At 51.6% G+C, this 26,634-nt stretch overlaps 1 protein-coding gene across 1 annotated transcript in view; it reads left to right on the forward strand.

The window, feature by feature from the left end:
- LOC140719876 (uncharacterized) overlaps nucleotides 1–21,207 on the forward strand; it is a 43,725-nt gene extending 22,518 nt beyond the window's left edge. The window contains exons 4-11 of the mRNA XM_073034804.1: nucleotides 5,777–5,884; nucleotides 9,810–9,923; nucleotides 11,406–11,543; nucleotides 11,910–12,080; nucleotides 13,019–13,213; nucleotides 13,907–14,098; nucleotides 19,770–19,877; nucleotides 20,993–21,207. Of these exons, the coding sequence (XP_072890905.1) occupies nucleotides 5,777–5,884; nucleotides 9,810–9,923; nucleotides 11,406–11,543; nucleotides 11,910–12,080; nucleotides 13,019–13,213; nucleotides 13,907–14,098; nucleotides 19,770–19,862 (1,011 nt within the window). The 3' untranslated portion in view covers nucleotides 19,863–19,877; nucleotides 20,993–21,207. The remainder of the gene's footprint in view (nucleotides 1–5,776; nucleotides 5,885–9,809; nucleotides 9,924–11,405; nucleotides 11,544–11,909; nucleotides 12,081–13,018; nucleotides 13,214–13,906; nucleotides 14,099–19,769; nucleotides 19,878–20,992) is intronic.
- The last annotated feature ends 5,427 nt before the right edge of the window (nucleotides 21,208–26,634 follow it).

Below are 26,634 nucleotides of genomic sequence, written 5' to 3' on the forward strand. Positions count from 1 at the left end.
ACGTGCCCTCTGCCGACACAGTCCATATCCCTCCATTTCCCTCACAGACAGGTGCCCTCTGCCGACACAATGTCCATATCCCACCATTTCCCTCACAGTCACGTGCCCTCTGCCGACACAGTCCATATCCCTCCATTTCCCTCACAGTCACGTGCCCTCTGCCGACACAGTCCATATCCCTCCATTTCCCTCACAGTCACGTGCCCTCTGCCGACACAGTCCATATCCCTCCATTTCCCTCACAGTCACGTGCCCTCTGCCGACACAGTCCATGTCCCTCCATTTCCCTCACAGTCACGTGCCCTCTGCCGACACAGTCCATATCCCTCCATTTCCCTCACAGTCACGTGCCCTCTGCCGACACAGTCCATATCCCTCCATTTCCCTCACAGTCACGTGCCCTCTGCCGACACAGTCCATATCCCTCCATTTCCCTCACAGTCACGTGCCCTCTGCCGACACAGTCCATATCCCTCCATTCCCTCATAGTCACATGCCCTCTGCTGACGCAGTCCATATCCCTCCATTCCCTCACAGTCACATGCCCTCTGCCGACACAGTCCATATCCCTCCATTTCCCTCACAGTCACGTGCCCTCTGCCGACACAGTCCATATCCCTCCATTTCCCTCACAGTCACGTGCCCTCTGCCGACACAATGTCCATATCCCTCCATTTCCCTCACAGTCACGTGCCCTCTGCCGACACAGTCCATATCCCTCCATTTCCCTCACAGTCACGTGCCCTCTGCCAACACAATGTCCATATCCCTCCATTTCCCTCACAGTCACGTGCCCTCTGCCGACACAATGTCCATATCCCTCCATTTCCCTCACAGTCACGTGCCCTCTGCCGACACAGTCCATATCCCTCCATTCCCTCACAGTCACGTGCCCTCTGCCGACCCGTTTCTGAAGACTCTAATGTTTCTGCCTCTACCACAACCCCAGGCAGCCACCACTCAGTGTTTTTAAAAATAAAACTTGCCTGTCACCATCAATGCATGCCTCTGGTACTGGACATTTCAACCTTGGGAAACAGATACTGTCTGTCTTCTCTATCCATGCCTCTCATAATCGTATAAATCACTATCAGATCTCCCCTCAGCCTCTGCCACTCCACGTTTGTCCAGCCTCTCGTTAGAGCTCTGATCCCGGCGGCACCCTCTCCAGACCCTTCCTACAGAGAGAAGATCACAACTGTATGCAGATGCAGCCTCATAATGTGCAGCACGGAAACGGGCCCTTTGGCGCATATTGTCCAGGCCGAAACCATTCAAACTGCCGACTCCTATCGACATTGACTGGTTCCGTAACCCTCCATCCATCTCCCTATGTGAACTTCTCTTCGACATTGAAATCGAGCTTGCGTGCACCTCTTGTCTGTCAGCTCACTCCACACTCTCATAACCCTCTGAGTGAAGAAGTTTCCCTCATTTTCCCCTTAAACTTCTCACCTTTCACCCTTCACCCATGACCTCTGGTTGTACTCTCGTCCGTTTGCATTAAGCCCTCAGAATTTCGTATACTTCTGTCAAATCTCCTCTCAGTCTTCTACATCCTTAAGACTATAGTCCAAAACTATTGAATCTTATCTCATAACTGGGGTCCTCTAGACCCAGCAACATCCTTGTAAATTTTCTCTGCACTCTTTCAACCTAATGTACACCTTTCCTGTAGGCAGGTGACCAAAACTGCAAACAGTACTCCAAAGTAGACCTCACCTACATCCTAAACAACTTCCGTTAACATCCCATCTCCTGTACTCGGTGCAATGATTTTTGAAGGCCAAAGTGCCAAAAGCTTTCTTTACGATCCTATATACCTGTGATGCCATTTTCAACAAATTATAGACCTGTATTCCCATATCCAGGAATATCAATGCCCCACCGTTCCCTGTGTAAAACCTACCCCGGCTGGTCCTACCGACGTGCAACACCTCACACTTGTCTGCATTAAATTCCATCTGCTGTTTTTCAGCCCAATTTTCCGGCTGATGCAGATCCCTCTGCAATCCCTGATAGCCTTCCTCACTGTCCACTACAGCCCCCGGTCTTGGTATCATCTGCAAATTTGCTGATCCAGTTAATCACATTATCATCCAGACCATTGACACAGATGACAAACAAAAATGGACCCAGCACCGATCCCTGCGGCACACCACTAGTCAAAGGCCTCCAGTCAGAGACCAACCATCTACTACCACTCTCTGGCTTCTCCCACAAAGCCAATGTCTAATCCGATCTACTACCTCACCCTGAATGCTGAGTGACTGAAGCTTCTTGACCAGCCTCCACGTGGGGCCTTGTCAAATGCCTCGCTAAAGTCCAGATCGACAACATCCACTTTCCGGGTAACTATCTCAAAACTCAAAATTGGTTAGACGTGACCTGCCACGCACGAAGCCGAGCTGACTATCTTTAATCAGTCCGTGTCTTGAGAAGTATTTACAGTGCCTACAGGAGTATTCCCCACTCCTTGGAAGTTTTCATGTTTTATTGCTTTACAACATTAAATCACAGTGGATTTAATTTGGCTTTTTTGGCACTGATCAACAGAAAAAAGACTTTCATGTCAAAGATGAAACAGATCTCTACAAAATGATTTAATTAATTACAATATAAAACACAAAATGAATGATTGCACAAGAATTCATTCCCTTTTAATGTGACACACCAAATCATCACTGGTGCAGCCAATTGGTTTGAGAAGTCAGATAATTAGTCAAATGGAGATTACAGTCAAGGTGTTTCAATTGATTGGAGTAAAACTACACCTGTATCTGGAAGCTCCAACTGTTGGTGAGTCAGTATCCCGGCAAAAACTACACCATGAAGACAAAAGAACACTCCAAGCAACTCTGTAAAAAGGTTATTGAAAAGCACAATTCAGGAGATGGATACAAGAAAATTTCCAAGTCACTGAATATCCCTTGGAGTACAGTTGTCAGTCATCAAGAAATGGAAAGAATATGACACAGCTGTAAATCTGCCTGGAGCAGGCCGTCTTCAGAAACTGAGTGACTGTGAATGAAGGGGACTAGTGAGGGAGGCGACCAAGAGACCTTTGACAACTCTGGAGGAGTTACAAGCTTCAGTGGCTGAGATAGGAGAGACTGTGCATACAACAACTGTTGCCCGGGTGCTTCACCAGTCACAGCTTTATGGGAGAGGGGCAAAGAGAAAGCCACTGTTGGGGAAAAAACCCCTCACATGAAATCTCCACTAGATTTTACCAGAAGGCATGGGGGAGACTCTGATGTCAGCTGGAAGAAGGTTCTATGGTCTGATGAACCAAAATTGAGCTTTTTGACCATCAGACTAAACACCATGTTTGGTGTAAGCCAAACACTGCACATCATCAAAAACATCCCATCCCTACCGTGAAGCATGGTGGTGGCTGCATCATGCTGTGGGGATGCTTCACTGCAGCAGGCCCTGGAAGAGTTGTAATGGTAGAGACTGAAATGAATGCAGCAAAACACAGGGAAATCCTGGAGGAAAACATGATGTATTCTGCAAGAGAACTGTGACTTGGGAGAAGATTTGTTTTCCAGCAAGACAATGACCCCAAGCATAAAGCCAAAGCTACACAGGAATGGCTTAAAATCAACAAAGGTAATGTCCTGGAGTGGCCAAGTCAGAGTTCAGACCGCTATCCAGTTGAGAATTTGTGGCTGGACTTCAAAAGGTCTGTTCACTCACAATCCCCATGCAATCTGACAGAGCTTGAATAGTTTTGTGAAGAATGGGGAAAGATTGCAGTGTCCAGATGTGCAAAGCTGATAGAGACCGATCCACACAGGCTCAAGGTTGAAATTGCTGCCAAAGGTGCATCTACTAAATACTGAATTAAACCATAAGAATCAGGTTATCGAGTCTGCTCTGCCATTCCATCATGGCTGATCCCTTTTTACCCTCCTCAGCCATACTCCCTGGCCTTCTCCCCATTACCTTTGATGCTGTGTCCAAACAAGAACCTATCAACGTCCGCCTTAAATACACTCAATGACCTGCCCTCCACAGTTGCCCGTGGTAACAAATTCCATAAATTCACCATCCTCCAGCTAAAGAAATTTCTCCAGATCTGTTTTAAATGGACGCCTCTCTATCCCGAGACTGTGCCCTCTTGTCCTTGACTCCCCCACCATGGGAAACATCCTTTTCATATCTACTCTGTTTAGGCCTTTCACCATTCGAAAGGTTTCCATGAGATCTGCACCCCTCCCGCATCCTTCAAAATTCCAGCGAGAGCAGATCCAGGGCTATCAAATGTTCCTCAAATGATAACCCTTTCATTCCTGGAATCATCCTTGTGAACCTCCTCTGGACCCTCTCCAATGCCAGCACATCTCTTCTAAGATGAGGGGCCCAAAACTGTTCACAATACTCAAGGTGAGGCCTCACCAGTGCCTTATAAAGCCTCAGCATCACATCCCTGCTCTTGTATTCTAGACCTTATGCTAACATTGCATTTTCCTTCCTCACCACTGACTCTACCTGCAAGTTAACCTTCAGGGTATTCTGTACAAGGACTCCCAAGTCCCTTTGCATCTCAGAGTTCTGGATTTTCTCTCCGTTTAGAAAATAGTCTGCACACTTATTTCTACTAAAGTGCATTACCATGCATTTCCAACATTGTATTTGATTTGCAATTTTCTTGCCCATTCTCCTAATCCTTCCGCAGCCTACCTGTTTCCTCAACACCACCTGCCCCTCCACCAACCTTCATATCATCTGCAAACTTGGCAACAAAGCCATCTATTCCATCATCTAAATCATTTATATACAGCATAAGAAGAAGTGGTCCCAACACGGACCCCTGTGGAACACCACTAGTCACTGGCAGCCAACCAGAAAAGGATCCTGTTAATCCCACTTGCTGCCTCTTGCCAATCAGCCAATGGTCTAACCATGCCAGTAACTTTCCTGTAATACCATGGGCTCATAACTTGATAAGCAGCCTCACGCGTGGCACCTTGTCAAAGACCTTCTGCAAGTCCAAATATAGAACATCCACTACACCCCCTTTATCTACCCTACTTGTAATCTCCTCAAAGAATTCCAAATGGTTCATCAGGCAAGATTTTCCCTTAAGGAAACCATGCTGACTTTGTACTATCTTGTCCTGTGTCACCAAGTACTCCATCACCTCATCCTTAACAATGGACTGAAACATCTTCCCAGCCACTGAGGTCAGGCTAACTGGTCTATGATTTCCTTCCTGCTGCCTCCCTCCCTTCTTTAAGAATGGAGTGACATTTGCAAATTTCCAGTCCTCTGGCAGCATGTCAGAGTCCATTGATTTTTGAAATTTCTAGTGCCTCCACAACACTACCTCTTTCAGAACCCTGGGGTGCAGTTCATCTGGTCCAGGTGACTTCTGTACCTTCAGGTCTTTCAGCTTTTTGAGCACCTTCTCCCTTGTAATAGTTCATTCTTCCAAACTCCAGCCAGTACAGACCCAGAGCCATCAAATGCTCCTCATATATTAACCCTTTCATTCCCAGAATCATTCTTGTGAACACCGTCTGGACCCTCTCCAATGCCAGCACATCGTTTCTAAGATGAGGGGCCCAAAACTACTCACAATACTGCAAATGTGGAGGGAAAAGGAGGTTCCCATAAGACATGGGAGCAGAATTAGGCGATTCATTGATTAATTCTGTTCTACCATGGTGATTTGTGTTCCTAGTCTCCTGCCAATGACAACCTTACTAATAATCTGCTTGCACCCTCTGCTGCACCTGCTGACATGTCGATGCTGCCCTCTCCACAGGAGGCTGGGTGGCGGCCAGAGGCAAACCAGGAGCTCAGCGCTTACACAGGATGTCGCTTAGTACAGGGGCTGGCCCGCGACCTGCGCAGCAAGGAGCAGCTGTTACAGGTGAGGGGGTCGCGAGTGAAGAGCCTGCAGCCTGTCTCCTCTATGGGGCAGGGGGCTGAGAGGAGTTCAGAGGAAATTTACTGGAGTCCTTCCTCTGCTGGTGCCTCTGAGTGTTCGGTAGACGTAGGAGGCCTGACAGTCAGATGTCAGGGTGGAGTGGTTAGCGTAACGCTCCCCAGAGCTGGAGACCCGGGTTCACTTCCCACTGCTGCCCCTGTCCAGAGTCTGGACGTTCTCCCCGTGACACTGGCCAGGATGCAAATTAAAGATGAACTGTTTTCTCACGTTTACATTGCAACGTAAAGTGAAATGTACCATTTGCGTCAAATCAAGTCTTCGGAGGTTACGCTGGCCTTGGGGCAGCCTGTATTTCACAATTCCGGTGACAGCATAGCGTCTGCACAACCTGCTGAGCCCAATGTGGGAGGAAGGCAGAGCACCTGGAGGAAACCTGCCGGGTCACGGCAGGAAGTACAATGGCAGGAAGAGAACGCTGGTGCTGAGAGAGAGTGGATAAATCCACAGTTTATCACCTCACCGGAAAGACAATGTCTGAAGCAAATTGCCTTCCCCCCCATACTTTCACTTTCCTGAGCCTCCGTCCCTCTCTGCCGAGTGGAGCGTTCTCTCAGCACAGTCCTGACCACGGTTCCCTGGTTACCACTCCTCCAGATGGTGCACTGCTGTCTGTGACCACCCACTCCACTGTAAAACCTCTGACCACCTCACCCCTCCCATCCCCCAGGACAGTGTTCCACCCCCCACTGAACCTCTCACCCCTCATACCCCCCACTGAACCCTTCACCCCTCATACCCCCCACTGAACCCTTCACCCCTCATACCCCCCACTGAACCTCTCACCCCTCATACCCCCCACTGAACCCTTCACCCCTCATACCCCCCACTGAACCTCTCACCCCTCATACCCCCCACTGAACCTCTCACCCCTCCCACCCCGCAGGACAGTGTTCCACTCCCCAGTGAACCTCTCACCCCTCCCACCCCGCAGGACAGTGTTCCACTCCCCAGTGAACCTCTCACCCCTCCCACCCCGCAGGACAGTGTTCCACTCCCCACTGACCCTCTCACCCCTCCCACCCCACAGGACAGTGTTCCACTCCCCACTGACCCTCTCACCCCTCCCACCCCACAGGACAGTGTTCCACCCCCCACTGACCCTCTCACCCCTCCCACCCCACAGGACAGTGTTCCACTCCCCACTGACCCTCTCACCCCTCCCACCGCACAGGACAGTGTTCCACTCCCCAGTGAACCTCTCACCCCTCCCAACCCACAGGACAGTGTTCCACTCCCCAGTGAACGTCTCACCCCTCCCACCCCACAGGACAGTGTTCCACTCCCCAGTGAACGTCTCACCCCTCCCACCCCACAGGACAGTGTTCCACTCCCCAGTGAACGTCTCACCCCTCCCACCCCGCAGGACAGTGTTCCACTCCCCAGTGAACCTCTCACCCCTCCCACCCCGCAGGACAGTGTTCCACTCCCCAGTGAACCTCTCACCCCTCCCACCCCGCAGGACAGTGTTCCACTCCCCACTGACCCTCTCACCCCTCCCACCCCACAGGACAGTGTTCCACTCCCCACTGACCCTCTCACCCCTCCCACCCCACAGGACAGTGTTCCACCCCCCACTGACCCTCTCACCCCTCCCACCCCACAGGACAGTGTTCCACTCCCCACTGACCCTCTCACCCCTCCCACCGCACAGGACAGTGTTCCACTCCCCAGTGAACCTCTCACCCCTCCCAACCCACAGGACAGTGTTCCACTCCCCAGTGACCCTCTCACCCCTCCCACCCCACAGGACAGTGTTCCACTCCCCAGTGAACGTCTCACCCCTCCCACCCCACAGGACAGTGTTCCACTCCCCAGTGAACGTCTCACCCCTCCCACCGCACAGGACAGTGTTCCACTCCCCAGTGACCCTCTCACCCCTCCCACCCCACAGGACAGTGTTCCACTCCCCAGTGAACGTCTCACCCCTCCCACCCCACAGGACAGTGTTCCACTCCCCAGTGACCCTCTCACCCCTCCCACCCCACAGGACAGTGTTCCACTCCCCAGTGAACGTCTCACCCCTCCCACCCCACAGGACAGTGTTCCACTCCCCAGTGACCCTCTCACCCCTCCCACCCCACAGGACAGTGTTCCACTCCCCAGTGAACGTCTCACCCCTCCCACCCCACAGGACAGTGTTCCACTCCCCAGTGAACGTCTCACCCCTCCCACCCCACAGGACAGTGTTCCACTCCCCAGTGAACCTCTCACCCCTCCCACCCCACAGGACAGTGTTCCACTCCCCAGTGACCCTCTCACCCCTCCCACCCCACAGGACAGTGTTCCACTCCCCAGTGAACCTCTCACCCCACCCACCCCCCCCAATGACAGCGTTCCACTCCCCAGTGACCCTCTCACCCCTCCCACCCCCCCAATGACAGCTTTCCACTCCCCACTGACCCTCTCACCCCTCCCACCCCACAGGACAGTGTTCCACTCCCCAGTGAACCTCTCACCCCTCCCACCCCACAGGACAGTGTTCCACTCCCCAGTGAACCTCTCACCCCACCCACCCCCCCCAATGACAGCGTTCCACTCCCCACTGACCCTCTCACCCCTCCCACCCCCCCAATGACAGCGTTCCACTCCCCACTGACCCTCTCACCCCTCCCACCCCCCCAATGACAGCTTTCCACTCCCCACTGACCCTCTCACCCCTCCCACCCCCCCCAATGACAGCGTTCCACTCCCCACTGACCCTCTCACCCCTCCCACCCCACAGGACAGTGTTCCACTCCCCAGTGAACCTCTCACCCCTCCCACCCCACAGGACAGTGTTCCACTCCCCACTGACCCTCTCACCCCTCCCACCCCACAGGACAGTGTTCCACTCCCCAGTGACCCTCTCACCCCTCCCACCCCACAGGACAGTGTTCCACTCCCCACTGACCCTCTCACCCCTCCCACCCCACAGGACAGTGTTCCACTCCCCAGTGACCCTCTCACCCCTCCCACCCCACAGGACAGTGTTCCACTCCCCAGTGAACCTCTCACCCCTCCCACCCCCCCCCCCATGACAGCGTTCCACTCCCCAGTGACCCTCTCACCCCTCCCACCCCACGGGACAGTGTTCCACTCCCCAGTGAACCTCTCACCCCTCCCACCCCCCCCCCATGACAGCGTTCCACTCCCCAGTGAACCTCTCACCCCTCCCACCCCCCCCAATGACAGCGTTCCACTCCCCACTGACCCTCTCACCCCTCCCACACATTCATGGGCGCAGAGGGGGTAGAGCAGTGGGCTAAGCAGACATCCCGGCGGTGTGCCCATGCAGATTATCAGCAAAGTGGAGGTGTTATTTCTGATCTGCACAGGCTTCCAGTCAAAGTCAAAGATCCATTTGCGGAGGGCCATACGGAGGCCTAGGATCGGGAACTGTTGATCAGACGTAGGAATAAACAGTCAATAAACAACATGCTGACCTGGAATAAGGCTGCATGAAAAACGTTGTCTCATTTTTACTATGCACTGTACCAGCAGTGATGGTCGAAATGACAATAAAAGTTGACTTGACTTGACTTGAAGAGTCAAAGAGATGACACCTGCTGTAGACCTGTTGTGGCGGTAGGCAGATCGCAGGCCCAGGTACTTGCTTAAGCTTGATTGGTCCTTTCCTGCAACGCAGGTTCTTCATGTCCAGCGTTTGCATTGAGCTGATGTGGAAAATGGTGATGGGTAGCAGCCTCTTTCCCTGATGAATCCCTGACTGTCACCTCTGTACTGACCTACTGTCTGTCTGTTCTGATGTGGAAGATGGTGATGGGTAACAGCCTCTTTCCCTGACTGTCACCTCTGTACTGACCTGCTGTCTGTCTGTTTTGTTCCCTGGTTCTCCCATTTCTGGCAGGAGTGTGTGAAGCTGATCAACCAACTGTCCAGCAACAAGACCACTGATGGCCCAGAGGATAACGGGATTAGAACGCTCTGCCTCTGGTTGGACAAACGAGAAGAAGGTCTAGAGGTAAGTCTAGAGACCCCCTTCTTGCCCTCCCTGTTGCCCTTCACACCCCTCACATCCGTGTAACTCTCCAAATTTCTCTTAAATGTTGAAATCAAACCCAAAAGAGGCCACACTCAGGTTGCAGGAGCAACGGCTTATATTCCATCTGGGTAGCTTCTAACCTGATGGCATGAGCATTGATTTCTCAAACTTCCAGTAATGCCCCCCCCCCCCCCCCCCCACTGCCTTCTCCTTCACCGTCCCCCATCCCCATTTTGCTCTCTCACCCTATCTCTTCACTTGCGCATCACCTCCCTCTGGTCACTAACAAGAGAAAATCTGCAGATGCTGGAAATCCAAGCTACACACACAAAATGCTCAGCAGGCATCTATGGGGGAGAAAAAAAAGTACAGGTGACATTTTGGGCCCCCGTCTCCAGCCCTTTATCTCTTTCACCAATAACTTCCCAGCTCTTTACTGCACACCTCCCCCTCTGCCGGTTTCACCCGTCACCTACCTCTTCCCCCTACCCCGCTCTGACTTCTCATCTGTCTTCTTCAGTCCTGAAGAAAAGATGGAAGTCAGCCCAAAACGTCAACTGCTTACTCTTCTCCATAGATGCTGCCTGGCCTGCTGAGCATTTTGTGTGTAGCTTGATTCTCTCTTGTTTGTGATTTCTGAATGTTATGTGTGTTTGGAATGGCTGTTGTGTTTGCCTGTTCATCCTGTGTTATTACATCCGGACTGTTGTCATGGATCGTCCTGTCTATAGTAACGAATTGGCTGTAGTTACTGTGGGACTCTGACTCTAAACCTGGGTCAGGCTTGTGCTTAAAGTACGATACGGTTTCTTTTATGAGTTTGTGTTTTAAAGCAGGATTTTGGTGAATAATGTTTGATTGTGCCTGTGTAGGTTACCAGATTGAGATAACTCCTGCAGGATCCAGTAATGTGCTGGGCTGCTTCTGGGCATTTCCTGCACTTATCGTCTTGGACTTGTTGGGCTTATGTTATGCATTTTTGATATTTTTTTGTGTTGACCACCTGGTCCTGTATTGTCCCAAGGAACCCTTCTATTTCTGTGTAGAGATCTCCAACTCTGAGCCTGCAGCGAAAATGTTCCTTGGCTTTGTTGTATTTTTACTGCTGAGCTCTATTTAGCTGATTTTCTTGAGCCTTGAAGTAAATTCCCTTTATCACACTCTGATCTATTTTCGTTGTTGATATCCCAGATACTTTCACATTTCATGTTCATCCATCAGTTGTATTGTGTCCAGTGCAATTTGCCTATCACCACAGTAGATCTCCAGTGGACTCGATCTCATTGGGTCATCACAAGGCCTTGGATCACCTGGACAATACTAATTCCTCCAGTTCTGATTAAAAAGCTCCAAAACCTGGGCCTCTGTATGTCCCTCTGCAACTGGATCCTGGGCTTCCAAACTGAAAGTCCATAGACTGTACAGATCGGTAATAACATCATTGCCCTTTGGTACTTGCAGCAGGCCAGTGAAGAGGTGCTGGGTGTCCTGCAGGAGATGGAGAGTGAGGCTGAGCGGCTGAAGCAGGCTTTACTCGAGAAGGACAGGGACATCAGACGTCTGGGTGAAGTCCTAGCTCGCAACGAGGAAATGATCAACGTGAGTCTCCCTCCGTCCTGTCACCTGCTGTAACCCCTCAGCAGAAGACCCTTCGACCCATCCCACCCATACTGACCGTTTGCCCCTCAGATCTCCTCTGAAATTACCCCGTCTCACCTTTAATACATGTCCTGTGGTATTAGCCACCCCTGTCTGTCCACCCCTGTGCTTCTCAGAATTTTGTAAACCTCTGTCAGATCTTCGAGATTTTCTGTAGAATCTCTTGTGTTCATGATCCCTCGCCTCGGGATCTCCCACTGCTGAGGGGAGGTCACCTGACTTCTCCCCGCTGTCCTGGCCCCACAGCTTGGCACCGCTGTGGCATTCTCCTTCCCCACAGCCCCCTCTCTGTCTCTTACCCTGCAGACGTTAAACGTGAGCCTGGGACAGAAGGAGTCGCAGCTTCAGCGGCTGGGCCGGAGCGTGGAGCAGAGCTGGCAGCTGTGGGAGGAGCAGCGAGCCGCTGACCGGCGGGGATGGGAGGAGGTCCAACAGCAACAGCAGGCCGCTCTGCACAGCCTGACCGGCGATGTGAAGGTACGGGCGGGACTAGGGTCTATGGAAAGATAGTGAGAGTGATAGAGAGAGTAGACAGGCAGACACCCTGGCACCCTTCTTGGGTACAAGCCCCAAACCATTCCACGGGCTGTCGGAGGTGAGAATTCTCCAGGAAATGGGTCGCCCTGGGCTCTACTACAGTAAGTACAGTGCACTCTATTACTATTTACCTCCCTCGACCTTTTTCCAAACCCTCTGCCACTCCTACACCATCCCCTCACCCTCTCTTCCCCCTCCCCCACCACCCCCCCCCACCATCAGAACCCAGATGAGGTTTGACATCACTGGCACGTATTGTGAAACCGGTTATTTTACGACAGCATGCATGGCAGCACATGATAAAAGAATACAAACTACAATAAGAAATATATCTATAAAATTAAATTTTAAAATAGTACAAAAAGAGAGTAAAACATTTTTGTGGGTTCACTGTCCATTCAGAAATCTGATGGCGGAGGGGAAGAAGCTGTTCCTAAACCATTGAGTTTGCTTCTTCAGGCTCCTGTACCTGCTCCCTGATGGAGGCAATGAGAAGAGGGGATGGCCTGGGTGGTGAGCATCCTTAATGATGGATGCTGCCTCTTTGAGGCATCACCTTATGAAACTGTCCCGGAAGCTGTGGGGGCTCGTACCCATGATGGAGCTGGCTGCCCTTTCTGCCCTTTTCCCGCTCCTGTGCAGTGGCCCCTCCACCCCCGTACCAGACAGTGACGCAGCCAGTTAGAGTGCTCCTCATTGGGCATCTGCGGAGTCTTTGGCGTCATACCGAGTCTCCTCCAACTCCTAATGAAATATAGCCTCTCTGATGAATTGCATCAATTTGTTGGGCCCAGGAGAGATGTTGGCATCCAGGAATTTGAAACTGCTCACCCTGTCCACTGCCGATCCCTCAATCGCCCCCTGTCTGTGCTTCGCAGGCTCTGTCGGACTCGCTGTTGGCCCGGGGCCTGCCCGAGGGTCCTGACTCCCTGGCTGGTCTGTGCCTCCGACTGCAGGACAAGGAGCAGCTCCTGTCTGAGGCGCAGGCCAAGCTGAGCCGGCAGAAGGAGGACTACGACAAGGTCATCCAGGAGCTATCCCGATCCCTGGCTGAGAAGGACCGGCTGATCCAGGTAGGAGCCTGAAGCCCCCTCTGGGATGCGAGGATGATCCAGCACGATCCCATGATAAGGCATTGGTTGGGCTGTATTGTGAGCTGTTATCTAAGAAAAGGAGTGCTGGCACTGGAGAGGGTCCAGAGGAGGTTTGCAAGACTGATCCCAGGAATGAAGGGGTTAACATATCAGGAGCGCTTGATGGCTGCATTCACTGGAGTTTAGATGAATAGTGAGGGGGATCTCATTGAAACCTATCGAATACTGAAAGGGCTAGATAGAGTGGAAGTGGGGGAGTCTGGGACCAGAGGGACGTCCATTTAGAACAGATGAGAGGGTATTGCTTTGCCCAGACGCTGGTGAATCTGTGAAATTCATGGCTGTGAAGACCTAGTCATTGGGTATATTTATTGCGGAGATTGATGGGTTCTCGAGTAGTCAGGCTGTGAAAGGTGACGGGGAGAAGGCAGAAGAACGTGGGTTGAAAGGGACGGTGGAATGGGGGAACAGACTCGATGGGCTGAGTGGACTAATTCTATTCCTAGGTCTTGTGGTCGTTTGTCCTAGCATGAGAGCACAGCGGTGGCAGGGAGCCCGACCTGTGGGGTCTTACTGTGTGGGCAGGGTCGCTGTTGGCGTTCTGCTGCTGGTGGACCCTGCTCCTGACGCCGACAGTAACTCTCTGCTTCCCTTTCCCTTCTCTCTCCGCAGGAGATTACAGCCCAGGAGGGGCGGGCACAGGCTTCCCATGCCCGGGAGATGAGCCGGGTGTCCCTGGAGCTCAAGGGCAGGGAAGCCGAAATCCGCCGCCTCTCCGAGCTCCAGACCTGCAGTGCCCGCAGTCACAATGCCGAATGGCTCCATCTCCAGGCACTGCTACACAGCAAGGACCAACTCATTCTGGTGGGTGTGCCCGTCAGCCCCATCCGGTGATGGCAACTGCAGTGTAGGCATTCATTGATAAGGTTACAGCATAGCACAGGCACTTCGTCCCATGATGTTGTGCTGACCTTTAAAACCACTCTAAAACCAATTTAACCCTTCCCTCTGACACAACCCTCCAATTTTCTATCATCCATGCATCTATCCGAGTTTCTTAATGGTCCCTCTACCACCATCCTTGGAAGTGTGTTCCACAACCTACCTCTATCTGTGTTTACCTCTGACCCCTCCCCCCCATACCTTTCCCCAATCATCTTAAAATTATGCCCCATGGCTGAAAAAACAAACCTCTGGCCAACCACTCGATCGATGCCTCTCATCATCTCTATCAAGTCACCTCTCATCCTCTGTCGCTCCAGAAGAAAAGCTCCAGCTCGCTCAACCTTTCCTGGTAAGACACCCTCTCTAATCCAGGCAGCATCCTGGTGAATCTCCTCTACACCCTCTCTAATCCAGGCAGCATCCTGGTGAATCTCCTCTACACCCTCTCTAATCCAGGCAGCATCCTGGTGAATCTCCTCTACACCCTCTCTAATCCAGGCAGCATCCTGGTAAATCTCCTCTGCACCCTCTCTAATCCAGGCAGCATCCTGGTCAATCTCCTCTGCACCCTCTCTAATCCAGGCAGCATCCTGGTCAATCTCCTCTGCACCCTCTCTAATCCAGGCAGCATCCTGGTCAATCTCCTCTGCAACCTCTCTAATCGAAGACAGCATCCTGGTAAATCTCCTCTGCACCCTCTCTAATCCAGGCAGCACCCTGGTAAATCTCCTCTGCACCTCTCTAATCCAGAGGGTATCCTGGTGAATCTCCTCTGCACCCTCTCTAATCCAGGCAGCATCCTGGTGAATCTCCTCTGCACCCTCTCTAATCGAAGACAGCATCCTGGTAAATCTCCTCTGCACCCTCTCTAATCCAGGCAGCACCCTGGTAAATCTCCTCTGCACCCTCTCTAATCCAGGCAGCATCCTGGTGAATCTCCTCTGCACCCTCTCTAATCCAGGCAGCATCCTGGTAAATCTCCTCTGCACCCTCTCTAATCCAGGCAGCATCCTGGTAAATCTCCTCTGCACCCTCTCTAATCCAGGCAGCATCCTGGTCAATCTCCTCTGCACCCTCTCTAATCCAGGCAGCATCCTGGTAAATCTCCTCTGCACCCTCTCTAATCCAGGCAGCATCCTGGTCAATCTCCTCTGCACCCTCTCCAATCCAGGCAGCATCCTGGTCAATCTCCTCTGCACCCTCTCTAATCCAGGCAGCATCCTGGTCAATCTCCTCTGCAACCTCTCTAATCGAAGACAGCATCCTGGTAAATCTCCTCTGCACCCTCTCTAATCCAGAGGGTATCCTGGTGAATCTCCTCTGCACCCTCTCTAATCGAAGACAGCATCCTGGTAAATCTCCTCTGCACCCTCTCTAATCCAGGCAGCATCCTGGTAAATCTCCTCTGCACCCTCTCTAATCCAGAGGGTATCCTGGTGAATCTCCTCTGCACCCTCTCTAATCGAAGACAGCATCCTGGTAAATCTCCTCTGCACCCTCTCTAATCCAGGCAGCATCCTGGTAAATCTCCTCTGCACCCTCTCTAATCCAGAGGGTATCCTGGTGAATCTCCTCTGCACCCTCTCTAATCGAAGACAGCATCCTGGTAAATCTCCTCTGCACCCTCTCTAATCCAGGCAGCATCCTGGTAAATCTCCTCTGCACCCTCTCTAATCCAGAGGGTATCCTGGTGAATCTCCTCTGCACCCTCTCTAATCGAAGACAGCATCCTGGTAAATCTCCTCTGCACCCTCTCTAATCCAGGCAGCACCCTGGTAAATCTCCTCTGCATCCTCTCTACAGGCAGCATCCTGGTGAATCTCCTCTGCACCCTCTCTAATCCAGGCAGCATCCTGGTGAATCTCCTCTGCACCCTCTCTAATCCAGGCAGCACCCTGGTAAATCTCCTCTGCACCCTCTCTAATCCAGGCAGCATCCTGGTGAATCTCCTCTGCACCCTCTCTAATCCAGGCAGCATCCTGGTAAATCTCCTCTGCACCCTCTCTAATCCAGGCAGCATCCTGGTGAATCTCCTCTGCACCCTCTCTAATCCAGGCAGCATCCTGGTAAATCTCCTCTGCACACTCTCTAATCCAGGCAGTATCCTGGTAAATCTTCTCTGCACCCTCTCTAATCCAGGCAGCATCCTGGTAAATCTCCTCTGCACCCTCTCTAATCCAGGCAGCATCCTGGTGAATCTCCTCTGCACCCTCTCTAATCCAGGCAGCATCCTGGTAAATCTCCTCTGCACACTCTCTAATCCAGGCAGTATCCTGGTAAATCTTCTCTGCACTCTCTCTAATCCAGGCAGCATCCTGGTAAATCTCCTCTGCACACTTTCTAATCCAGGCAGCATCCTGGTAAATCTCCTCTGCATCCTCTCTAATCCAGGCAGCATCCTGGTAAATCTCCTCTGCACCCTCTCTAATCCAGGCAGCATCCTGGTAAATCTCCTCTGCACACTCTCTAATCCAGGCAGAATCCTGGTAAATCTCCTCTGCACCCTCTCTAATCCAGGCAGCATCCTGGTAAATCTCCTCTGCACCCTCTCTAATCCAGGCAGCGTCCTGGTAACTCTCCTCTGCACCCTCTCTAATCCAGACAGCATCCTGGTAAATCTCCTCTGCACCCTCTCTAATCCAGGCAGCATCCTGGTAAATCTCCTCTGCACCCTCTCTAATCCAGGCAGCGTCCTGGTAACTCTCCTCTGCACCCTCTCTAATCCAGACAGCATCCTGGTAAATCTCCTCTGCACACTTTCTAATCCAGGCAGCATCCTGGTAAATCTCCTCTGCATCCTCTCTAATCCAGGCAGCGTCCTGGTGAATCTCCTCTGCACCCTCTCTAATCCAGACAGCATCCTGGTAAATCTCCTCTGCACCCTCTCTAATCCAGGCAGCACCCTGGTAAATCTCCTCTGCACCCTCTCTAATCCAGGCAGTATCCTGGTGAATCTCCTCTGCACCCTCTCTAATCCAGGCAGCATCCTGGTAAATCTCCTCTGCACCCTCTCTAATCCAGGCAGCATCCTGGTAAATCTCCTCTGCACCCTCTCTAATCCAGGCAGCATCCTGGTAAATCTCCTCTGCACCCTCTCTAATCCAGGCAGCATCCTGGTAAATCTCCTCTGCACCCTCTCTAATCCAGGCAGCATCCTGGTAAATCTCCTCTGCACCCTCTCTAATCCAGGCAGCATCCTGGTAAATCTCCTCTGCACCCTCTCTAATCCAGGCAGCATCCTGGTAAATCTCCTCTGCACCCTCTCTAATCCAGGCAGCATCCTGGTAAATCTCCTCTGCACCCTCTCTAATCCAGGCAGCATCCTGGTAAATCTCCTCTGCACCCTCTCTAATCCAGGCAGCATCCTGGTAAATCTCCTCTGCACCCTCTCTAATCCAGGCGGCATCCTGGTAAATCTCCTCTGCACCCTCTCTAATCCAGGTGGCATCCTGGTAAATCTCCTCTGCACCCTCTCTAATCCAGGCAGCATCCTGGTAAATCTCCTCTGCACCCTCTCTAATCCAGGCAGCATCCTGGTAAATCTCCTCTGCACCCTCTCTAATCCAGGTGGCATCCTGGTAAATCTCCTCTGCACCCTCTCTAATCCAGGCAGCATCCTGGTAAATCTCCTCTGCACCCTCTCTAATCCAGGTGGCATCCTGGTAAATCTCCTCTGCACCCTCTCTAATCCCGGCAGCATCCTGGTAAATCTCCTCTGCACCCTCTCTAATCCAGGCAGCATCCTGGTAAATCTCCTCTGCACCCTCTCTAATCCAGGTGGCATCCTGGTAAATCTCCTCTGCACCCTCTCTAATTCAGGCAGCATCCTGGTAAATCTTCTCTGCACCCTCTCTAATCCAGGCAGCATCCTGGTGAATCTCCTCTGCACCCTCTCCAATCCAGGCAGCATCCTGGTGAATCTCCTCTGCACACTCTCTAATCCAGGCAGTATCCTGGTAAATCTTCTCTGCACCCTCTCTAATCCAGGCAGCATCCTGGTAAATCTCCTCTGCACCCTCTCTAATCCAGGCAGCATCCTGGTGAATCTCCTCTGCACCCTCTCTAATCCAGGCAGCATCCTGGTAAATCTCCTCTGCACACTCTCTAATCCAGGCAGTATCCTGGTAAATCTTCTCTGCACTCTCTCTAATCCAGGCAGCATCCTGGTAAATCTCCTCTGCACACTTTCTAATCCAGGCAGCATCCTGGTAAATCTCCTCTGCACCCTCTCTAATCCAGGCAGCATCCTGGTAAATCTCCTCTGCACCCTCTCTAATCCAGGTGGCATCCTGGTAAATCTCCTCTGCACCCTCTCTAATCCAGGCAGCATCCTGGTAAATCTCCTCTGCACCCTCTCTAATCCAGGTGGCATCCTGGTAAATCTCCTCTGCACCCTCTCTAATCCCGGCAGCATCCTGGTAAATCTCCTCTGCACCCTCTCTAATCCAGGCAGCATCCTGGTAAATCTCCTCTGCACCCTCTCTAATCCAGGTGGCATCCTGTTAAATCTCCTCTGCACCCTCTCTAATTCAGGCAGCATCCTGGTAAATCTTCTCTGCACCCTCTCTAATCCAGGCAGCATCCTGGTGAATCTCCTCTGCACCCTCTCCAATCCAGGCAGCATCCTGGTGAATCTCCTCTGCACCCTCTCTAATCCAGGCAGCGTCCTGGTGAATCTCCTCTGCACCCTCTCTAATCCAGGCAGCACCCTGGTGAATCTCCTCTGCACCCTCTCTAATCCAGGCAGCACCCTGGTGAATCTCCTCTGCACCCTCTCTAATCCAGGCAGCATCCTGGTAAATCTCCTCTGCACCCTCTCTAAAGCTTCCACATCCTTCCTATAATGAGACAAGCAGAACTGAACAGAAACATCCAAGTGTGGCCTAACCAGGGTTTTGTAGAGCTGCAACATTACCTTGTGGCTCTTGAACTCGGTCCCCCGACTTGTGAAGGCCAACACACCGTCCGCCTTCTTAACCATCCTATCAGCTTGCATGGCAACTTCCAGAGGTCTATGATGTGAACCCGAAGATCCTCCACTCTGCTAAGAACCCTGTATTCTACCTTTAAATTTGACTTTCCAAAGTGAATCACTTAACATTTTTCAAAGTTGAACTTCATCTACCAGTTCTCAGCCCAGGGTTGCATTCTGTCAACATCCAGTGCAACCTACGTTGTCAATATCCACAACTCCAACCTGCATGTATTCTGCAAAGTTACTAACCCGGCCTTCCGCTTCCTTATCCATGTCACAAAGAACAGGGGTCCCTCTGAGACTCCACTGGTCACCAACCTCTGCCTTCCTTGGGCAAGTTAACTCTGAATCCACACACCTACGTTTGCCTGGTTTCCCCATGCCTCCCGACTTTCTGAATCGGCTTACCCTGGAGCACCCGGAGAAAACCCACTCATTCCACTGGCAGTCTCATCTCCATTCCAGAGAGGGGACGTTGGAATTGAGCTTCAAACTCGACACCCTGAGCTGTGATACCGTCGCGTTAACCGCTAAGTCACTATACACTACATCCACCACTCTTCTGTCGTCTTGTTTTGTTTGTTCCGTAACGTGTGTGTCTCTCCCTCTGAGCAGGGACTGCTGGAGGATGGACAGTCCAGGGACCGGATTCTTTCTGAGATCCAGGAGAGGCTGGTGCCAAAGGTCAATGTCAAACATACCCTCTGAGGTCAAAGGTCACAGGTGAGGTTAGGCGGACTCCCTCCCGTGAGGACACACCTGTATCCTGGGTCACCTGTAGGCGGGCATTGCTGGGCACTGGGTGGAGACAAGTGATCACTGAGTTTGGGTGGGACCACCACGCTGGAGGTGAGTCTGCCAGTGGTCTCGGTTGGATGTGGAGAGCACAGTATTCTGAAGCTCCCTCCCTCAACCCTCCCCATGAATATTGCCTTAAGACCATAAAACATAGGGGCAGAATTAAGCTACTTAGTCCATCAAGTCTGCTCCACCATTCCATCATGGCTGAATCATCCCTGATTGTCCCTGCCTTCTCCCCGTAACCTTTGACGCGAGTAATCAAGAACCGTCAGCCTCCATTTTGAATACACTCAATGACTTGTCCTCCACAAGTGTCTGTGGCGATGAATTCCACAGATTCACCACCCTCTGGCTAAAGAAAGGGGGGGGGGTGTTGTTGAATGCTTTTTGTAGGCATTGGCAGGGGTTTATGTGTTGCTGTCTGGTCTGGGTTTCCTTGCCCCTCTCTAATCACCCCCAAAGGTCCTTGCAAGGTGAGCCAACTGCTGGGCCTGGAGTCACGTACACCCAAGAGCACCCAAGGGCCCTCCCTTGGCGGTTGTTGGTCAGGAGAAGGCACCCACTCCAGTCCATTTACTGGGGCTAGTAATAATGTTGGGTTACTAATTAATGTTTTCAATATTTTAATGTTATTTTATTTTAACCTTAGAAAAAAAATATTAATTTTTAATACCTTGCATGTGAATATCAGCAATATTCAAAGTTTTCGACTGTTTTGACAGCTTGTTTTAGCTTTGGGGCACTGGGTGTGTGGGTTAATCTTGCTGCATTTGCAAGTCGTCATTGGGGAATCTGCTTGCACCAAAGGTAGGTGAAGGGGGAACCGTGTCTGATGGGGAAATAGATGGGCCATCTTGCCCCATGTGTGCTTTTTGAGCTTGTCCCATGGCTCCAGTCCTACATCCATCAGCGTGGATTCTCTGATGGCCTCCCCTTAGACATGCCCTTGCCTTGCTGTTTGTCGAAATCCCTCACGGGGGGAGCTAGCTTCTCCTGAATTCCGGTTGGGGTCTAACCCTTCTGATTTGTGTTCCGAGGTGCCACTGGAGGTCGGAACTGCTGAGCGACTGATGGAGCGAGAGATTCGTCTGTCTGCGGTGCAGAGAGGCCATCACATCTATAGGAGTAACTCAGCAGCAGAGTGCATCGTTCACCATCCCTCTCTCGGCCCCCCCTTCGCTGGCCCTGCGAATGTTGCCCTCCTGTCTCCTGGGAGCTGTGAGACAGGGTGAGGGGTGGGTGGGGGGGAGGCTCGGCCTGTCTGGAAATTCACTCCCTGAAGCCAGTTCTGTGCCCATGTGGTCCGGAGGGATGGGGTCTGTGTGTCTGGGAGCTGTGAGACAGGGTGAGGGGTGGGTGGGGGGGAGGCTCGGGTCCACTTTGAGTTTGTAACTAATCCTGAGCAACCCAGAAGCCAGGTCCTATCCAGTCCACCACCCCCCCCCCCCCCCCACCCTACCTCTATCTTTGACAACTCTCACTCACTATTTGCCTGGGTGGATTCACACCAGCCTTGCAAACATCCAACCTTCATGGCTCTGATGCTGGAAAGTGACCAGACTGCCGTTGGATCTCTGCCTCCCTCCCCCAGCGTACCTCCGGTGAGAATGTCTGTGTTTGTGCGTCTGTCCTGTTGGACCTGTGCAATGACAACCTGGAAACTGACGTGGGTGGGACAGTGCGCCGTCCAAACTGATGGCGCTGGGCGGGGGCTAGAGGTGGTCACAGATCCCGGTGTCGCTTGCTCCGGGCATTGACGGGTGAATCAAATCTCAGGGAGCAACTGTCAGATTCCGGGTAACCGGAATATCGGAAGCACACCGTCAGGAAGCCAGTGGCAGCCCACTGGGGTTTTTGATGCATATCTCTGCACATGTTCTGTTCCATGTTAAATAGGAAATAAAGTTTATTGATGGTTTTTTTCGCCAAATGCAATTGGTTTATTGGTGGGTTTACTCTCTTGGTCTGTAGTTCTGCACCTTCCAGGTGAGAGATGATCCCTAGTGGGCAAGTCAGTGGCAGCTGGTGTTTAGAACATAGGCGTAAGGCGTCGAGTCCACTCCAGCTTTTGATCATGGCTGATGGTGAATGAAGTTATCCATGCCGGTTCAGGAACCTGGTGGTGTGGGATGCAAGGCTTCTCTACCTCCTGCCCGGTGGTATAGCAAGAGGAGGGCATGGCCTGGATGGTGGGGGTTCGTGATGTTGAGTGCTGCTTTCCTGTGACAGCGCTCCATGTAAATGTGCTCAATGGTGATTCTTTCCTGTGATGTACTGGGCTGAACCCACTTTCTGTTCTTGGCTGCAAACCTGCAGAAAGTTGTAAATTCAGCCAACTGCATCATCGGCAGTAGCCTCCCCTCTACCGAGGACACCTTCAAAAGGCGATGCCTCAAAAAAGCAGCATCCATCATTAACGATCCCCATCACCCAGGACATGTCCTCTTCTCATTGCTACCATCGAGCAGGAGGTCCAGGAGCCTGAAGGCACACTCAACGATTCAGGACCCCCATCACCCAGGACATGTCCTCTTCTCATTGCTACCATCGAGCAGGAGGTCCAGGAGCCTGAAGGCACACACTCAACGATTCAGGACCCCCATCACCCAGGACATGTCCTCTTCTCATTGCTACCATCGAGCAGGAGGTCCAGGAGCCTGAAGGCACACACTCAACGATTCAGGACCCCCATCACCCAGGACATGTCCTCTTCTTATTGCTACCATCGAGCAGGAGGTCCAGGAGCCTGAAGGCACACACTCAACGATTCAGGACCCCCATCACCCAGGACATGTCCTCTTCTCATTGCTACCATCGAGCAGGAGGTCCAGGAGCCTGAAGGCACACACTCAATGATTCAGGAGCATCCACGTACCTATCCAAACTTCTCTGAAACATTGAAATCAAGCTTGCAATACTTAGTTTAACTTTTTGTGTGTGTATATATTATATATTTACTGTAATTTAGTTTCTTCACTTGGGATGGTGAGTGTGTGGAATGAGCTGACAGCACAAGTGCATGCAAGCTTGATTTCAATGTTTCAGAGAAGTTTGGATAGGTACATGGATAGTAGGGATATGGAGGGCTGAAGTCCTGGTGCGGGTTGTTGGGAATAGGCACGTTAAATGATTTTGGCATGGACTAGATGGGCCAAATGGCCTGTTACTGTGCTGTACATCTCTATGATTCTAGGTATTGCAAGGTACAGCAAATGTCACACTTGGCTTTAAACCTGATTGTGGGATATTCATGTTTCCTTACCAGGCTGTGACGCAGCCTGCCAGAATACTTGCCTCTGCGCACCTATAGAAGTTGGTCAAAGTTTTAAATGTAACGCAGAATCTACAGAAAGCAAAGCAAACTACCACCTGATCCAACCTCAGGGAAGTGTAGACATTTTAAGGGAACTTGCATCCCAGATTCCTCCGTACGTCAGCTCTCCGGGTGTATCTGTCCTGCCTCACCCTCGCGGCTCCTGGGAGAGCGCGACAGCAAAAGGACCCGTGTGTCCCACCCCAGGAACTGAACGCTGGGGCGCATGCGCAAGGTCAGGGACGGTCACCGAGTGGCCGAGTGCAGGGTGATCCTTCACGGTCTCGGCAAGTGGAGATAGGTTCTGGAACGGGAGTGAGGGAGATTTACGGCATTAATTCCAGGGCGGAGGTATTCAGGTAATTCCAGCATCCGCGGTGAAACTGGTTCCACCGGCAGTTAACGAGGCTGCATGTGAAACCTTTAAACTCGATCATCTTCAGGGCGAGGCACAGGCAGCAACCTCAATAACAGCGGAATTAACAACAATAAATGTATTTATAGAACACTTTTCATACAGGCGATGCAGTTCAGAGAACTTTACAACAGGATAAAACACATATAAAAATAAGCGATAAAAAGATGTTAGTGAAAAGCAAGGTTAAATATATAGGGTTTGAGCTGTTGTTTAAAAGTATCAACTAATTGTGCATCCCATATAGTTTTAGGCATTGAGTTCCACAGTTTAGGAGCATAGTTCAAAAAAGCTGAGATGCCAATGATCTTTTGAGGGAGATTGTTTAAATTTAAGAGACCGGTGGAAGGAGGTCTGATGGCTGAAGCAGAATTATAAAACATAAGCGATCCTGTGATGGACTCCGTTCCCAGATCATTCAGCTTCAAAGAGGAAGCCAAGGCAAAGTACTGTAGTTAGGTCGGGACTGATGTGTTCCCTCATCCCGGTTTTGGTTAAAATCTAGCAGTTCTGTTCTGAACGAGTGGAAGTTTGCCAATAGATTGAGGTGATGCCACCCTCACGCAGTAACACTGTGGCAGAACTGGACTGGTTGTAATGTGAAACCTTTAAACTTGATCATCATCAAGGAGAGGCAAAGGCATCTACCTCAGTAACAGTACAATCGGTTCATCTTGTGTACTGTACCGATTACACCCAAAGCCAGGCAGCATCCATGGAAAAGGACAGTCGACATTTTGGATGGAGACATCATCTGGTTACCCTTCTCCATAGATGCTGCCTGGCCTGCTGAGTTCCTCCAGCATTTTGTGTGTGTTGCTTGGATTTCCAGCATCTGCAGAATTTCTCTGGTTTCAGATCATTACCCAGTGTATTGACGTAAAATAACAGAATGCAGAATAGAGTAAAATGCCTTCACGCTGAAATCTCATGGACAACACAACAAAATTTCAGACAACAGCTGAAGGGGAAGGGGGAGTGGCAGATAACATTTCCAGTGAAGACTTCTGGTCTTATTGAAGCATATAAACCCCACCCCCCACACACACATACCCCTCCCCATCTCTGTAAACCCCTCCAGTTCCTACACCCCTCCCCGTCTCTGTAAACCCCTCCAGTTCCTACACCCCTCCCCGTCTCTGTAAACCCCTCCAGTTCCTACACCCCTCCAGTTCTACACCCCTCCCCGTCTCTGTAAACCACTCCAGTTCTACACCCGTCCCCGTCTCTGTAAACCCCTCCAGTTCCTACACCCCTCTCCGTCTCTGTAAATCCCTCCAGTTCCTACACCCCTCCCCGTCTCTGTAAACCCCTCCAGTCCCTACACCCCTCCCCGTCTCTGTAAACCACTCCAGTTCTACACCCCTCCCCGTCTCTGTAAACCCCTCCAGTCCCTACACCCCTCCCCGTCTCTGTAAACCACTCCAGTTCTACACCCGTCCCCGTCTCTGTAAACCCCTCCAGTTCCTACACCCCTCTCCGTCTCTGTAAATCCCTCCAGTTCCTACACCCCTCCCCGTCTCTGTAAACCCCTCCAGTCCCTACACCCCTCCCCGTCTCTGTAAACCACTCCAGTTCCTACAGCCCTCCCCGTCTCTGTAAACCCCTCCAGTTCCTACACCCCTCCCCGTCTCTGTAAACCACTCCAGTTCTACACCCCTCCCCGTCTCTGTAAACCACTCCAGTTCTACACCCCTCCCCGTCTCTGTAAACCACTCCAGTTCTACACCCCTCCCTGTCTCTGTAAACCCCTCCAGTCCCTACACCCCTCCCCGTCTCTGTAAACCACTCCAGTTCTACACCCGTCCCCGTCTCTGTAAACCCCTCCAGTTCCTACACCCCTCTCCGTCTCTGTAAATCCCTCCAGTTCCTACACCCCTCTCCGACTCTGTAAATCCCTCCAGTCCCTACACCCCTCCCCGTCTCTGTAAACCCCTCCAGTCCCTACACCCCTCCCCGTCTCTGTAAACCCCTCCAGTTCCTACACCCCTCCCCGTCTCTGTAAACCCCTCCAGTTCCTACACCCCTCCCCGTCTCTGTAAACCGCTCCAGTTCTACACCTCTCCCCGTCTCTGTAAACCGCTCCAGTTCTACACCCCTCCCCGTCTCTGTAAACCACTCCAGTTCTACACCCCTCCCCGTCTCTGTAAACCCCTCCAGTCCCTACACCCCTCCCCGTCTCTGTAAATCCCTCCAGTTTCGACACCCTTCCCCGTCTCTGTAAATCCTTCCAGTCCCTACACCCTTCCCTGTCTCTGTAAATCCCTCTAGTCATATATGTCTATAGGTGGAGAATGAGGCCATTCAGCCCATCCAGTCTGCTCCAGCATTCCATCATGGCTGATCCTGGATCTCACTCAACCCCATACACCTGCCTTCACGCCATATCCTTTGATGCCCTGACCAATCAGGAAACTATCGATTCCTGCTTAAATTATATCCAATGGACTGGGCCTCCACCGCAGTCTGTGGCAGAGCTTTCCACAGATGCACTACTCCCTGGCTAGAAAAAACCTTACCTTTGTTCTAAAAGGTTGCCCCCCAGTTTCGAGTCTGTGCCCTCTGTTTCACCCCCACCATAGGAAACATCTCTCCACATCCACCCTATCTAGTCCCTTCAACATTCAGTAGGTTTCAATGAGATCCCTCCGCATTCTTCTAAATGCTAGTGAGTACAGGTCTAAAGCTGCCAAACGTTCCTTATATATTAACCCCTTGATTTCTGGAATCATCTTCGTGAACCGCCTCTGGACTCTCCAATGACCACACAACTTTTCTGAGATAAGGGGCTCAAAACTGTGTTGACAATACTCCGTGCGGCCTGACTAATTTCTTGTAAAGCCTCAGCATTATCTCCTTTTTATATTCTATTCCCCTTGAAATAAATGCCAACATCGTACTTGCCGTCTTTACTACAGACTCAACCAGTAAGATAATTAGTCTTGCACGAG

Source organism: Hemitrygon akajei, chromosome 2 (assembly GCF_048418815.1).
Source record: "Hemitrygon akajei chromosome 2, sHemAka1.3, whole genome shotgun sequence".
Lineage (NCBI taxonomy): Eukaryota > Metazoa > Chordata > Chondrichthyes > Myliobatiformes > Dasyatidae > Hemitrygon > Hemitrygon akajei.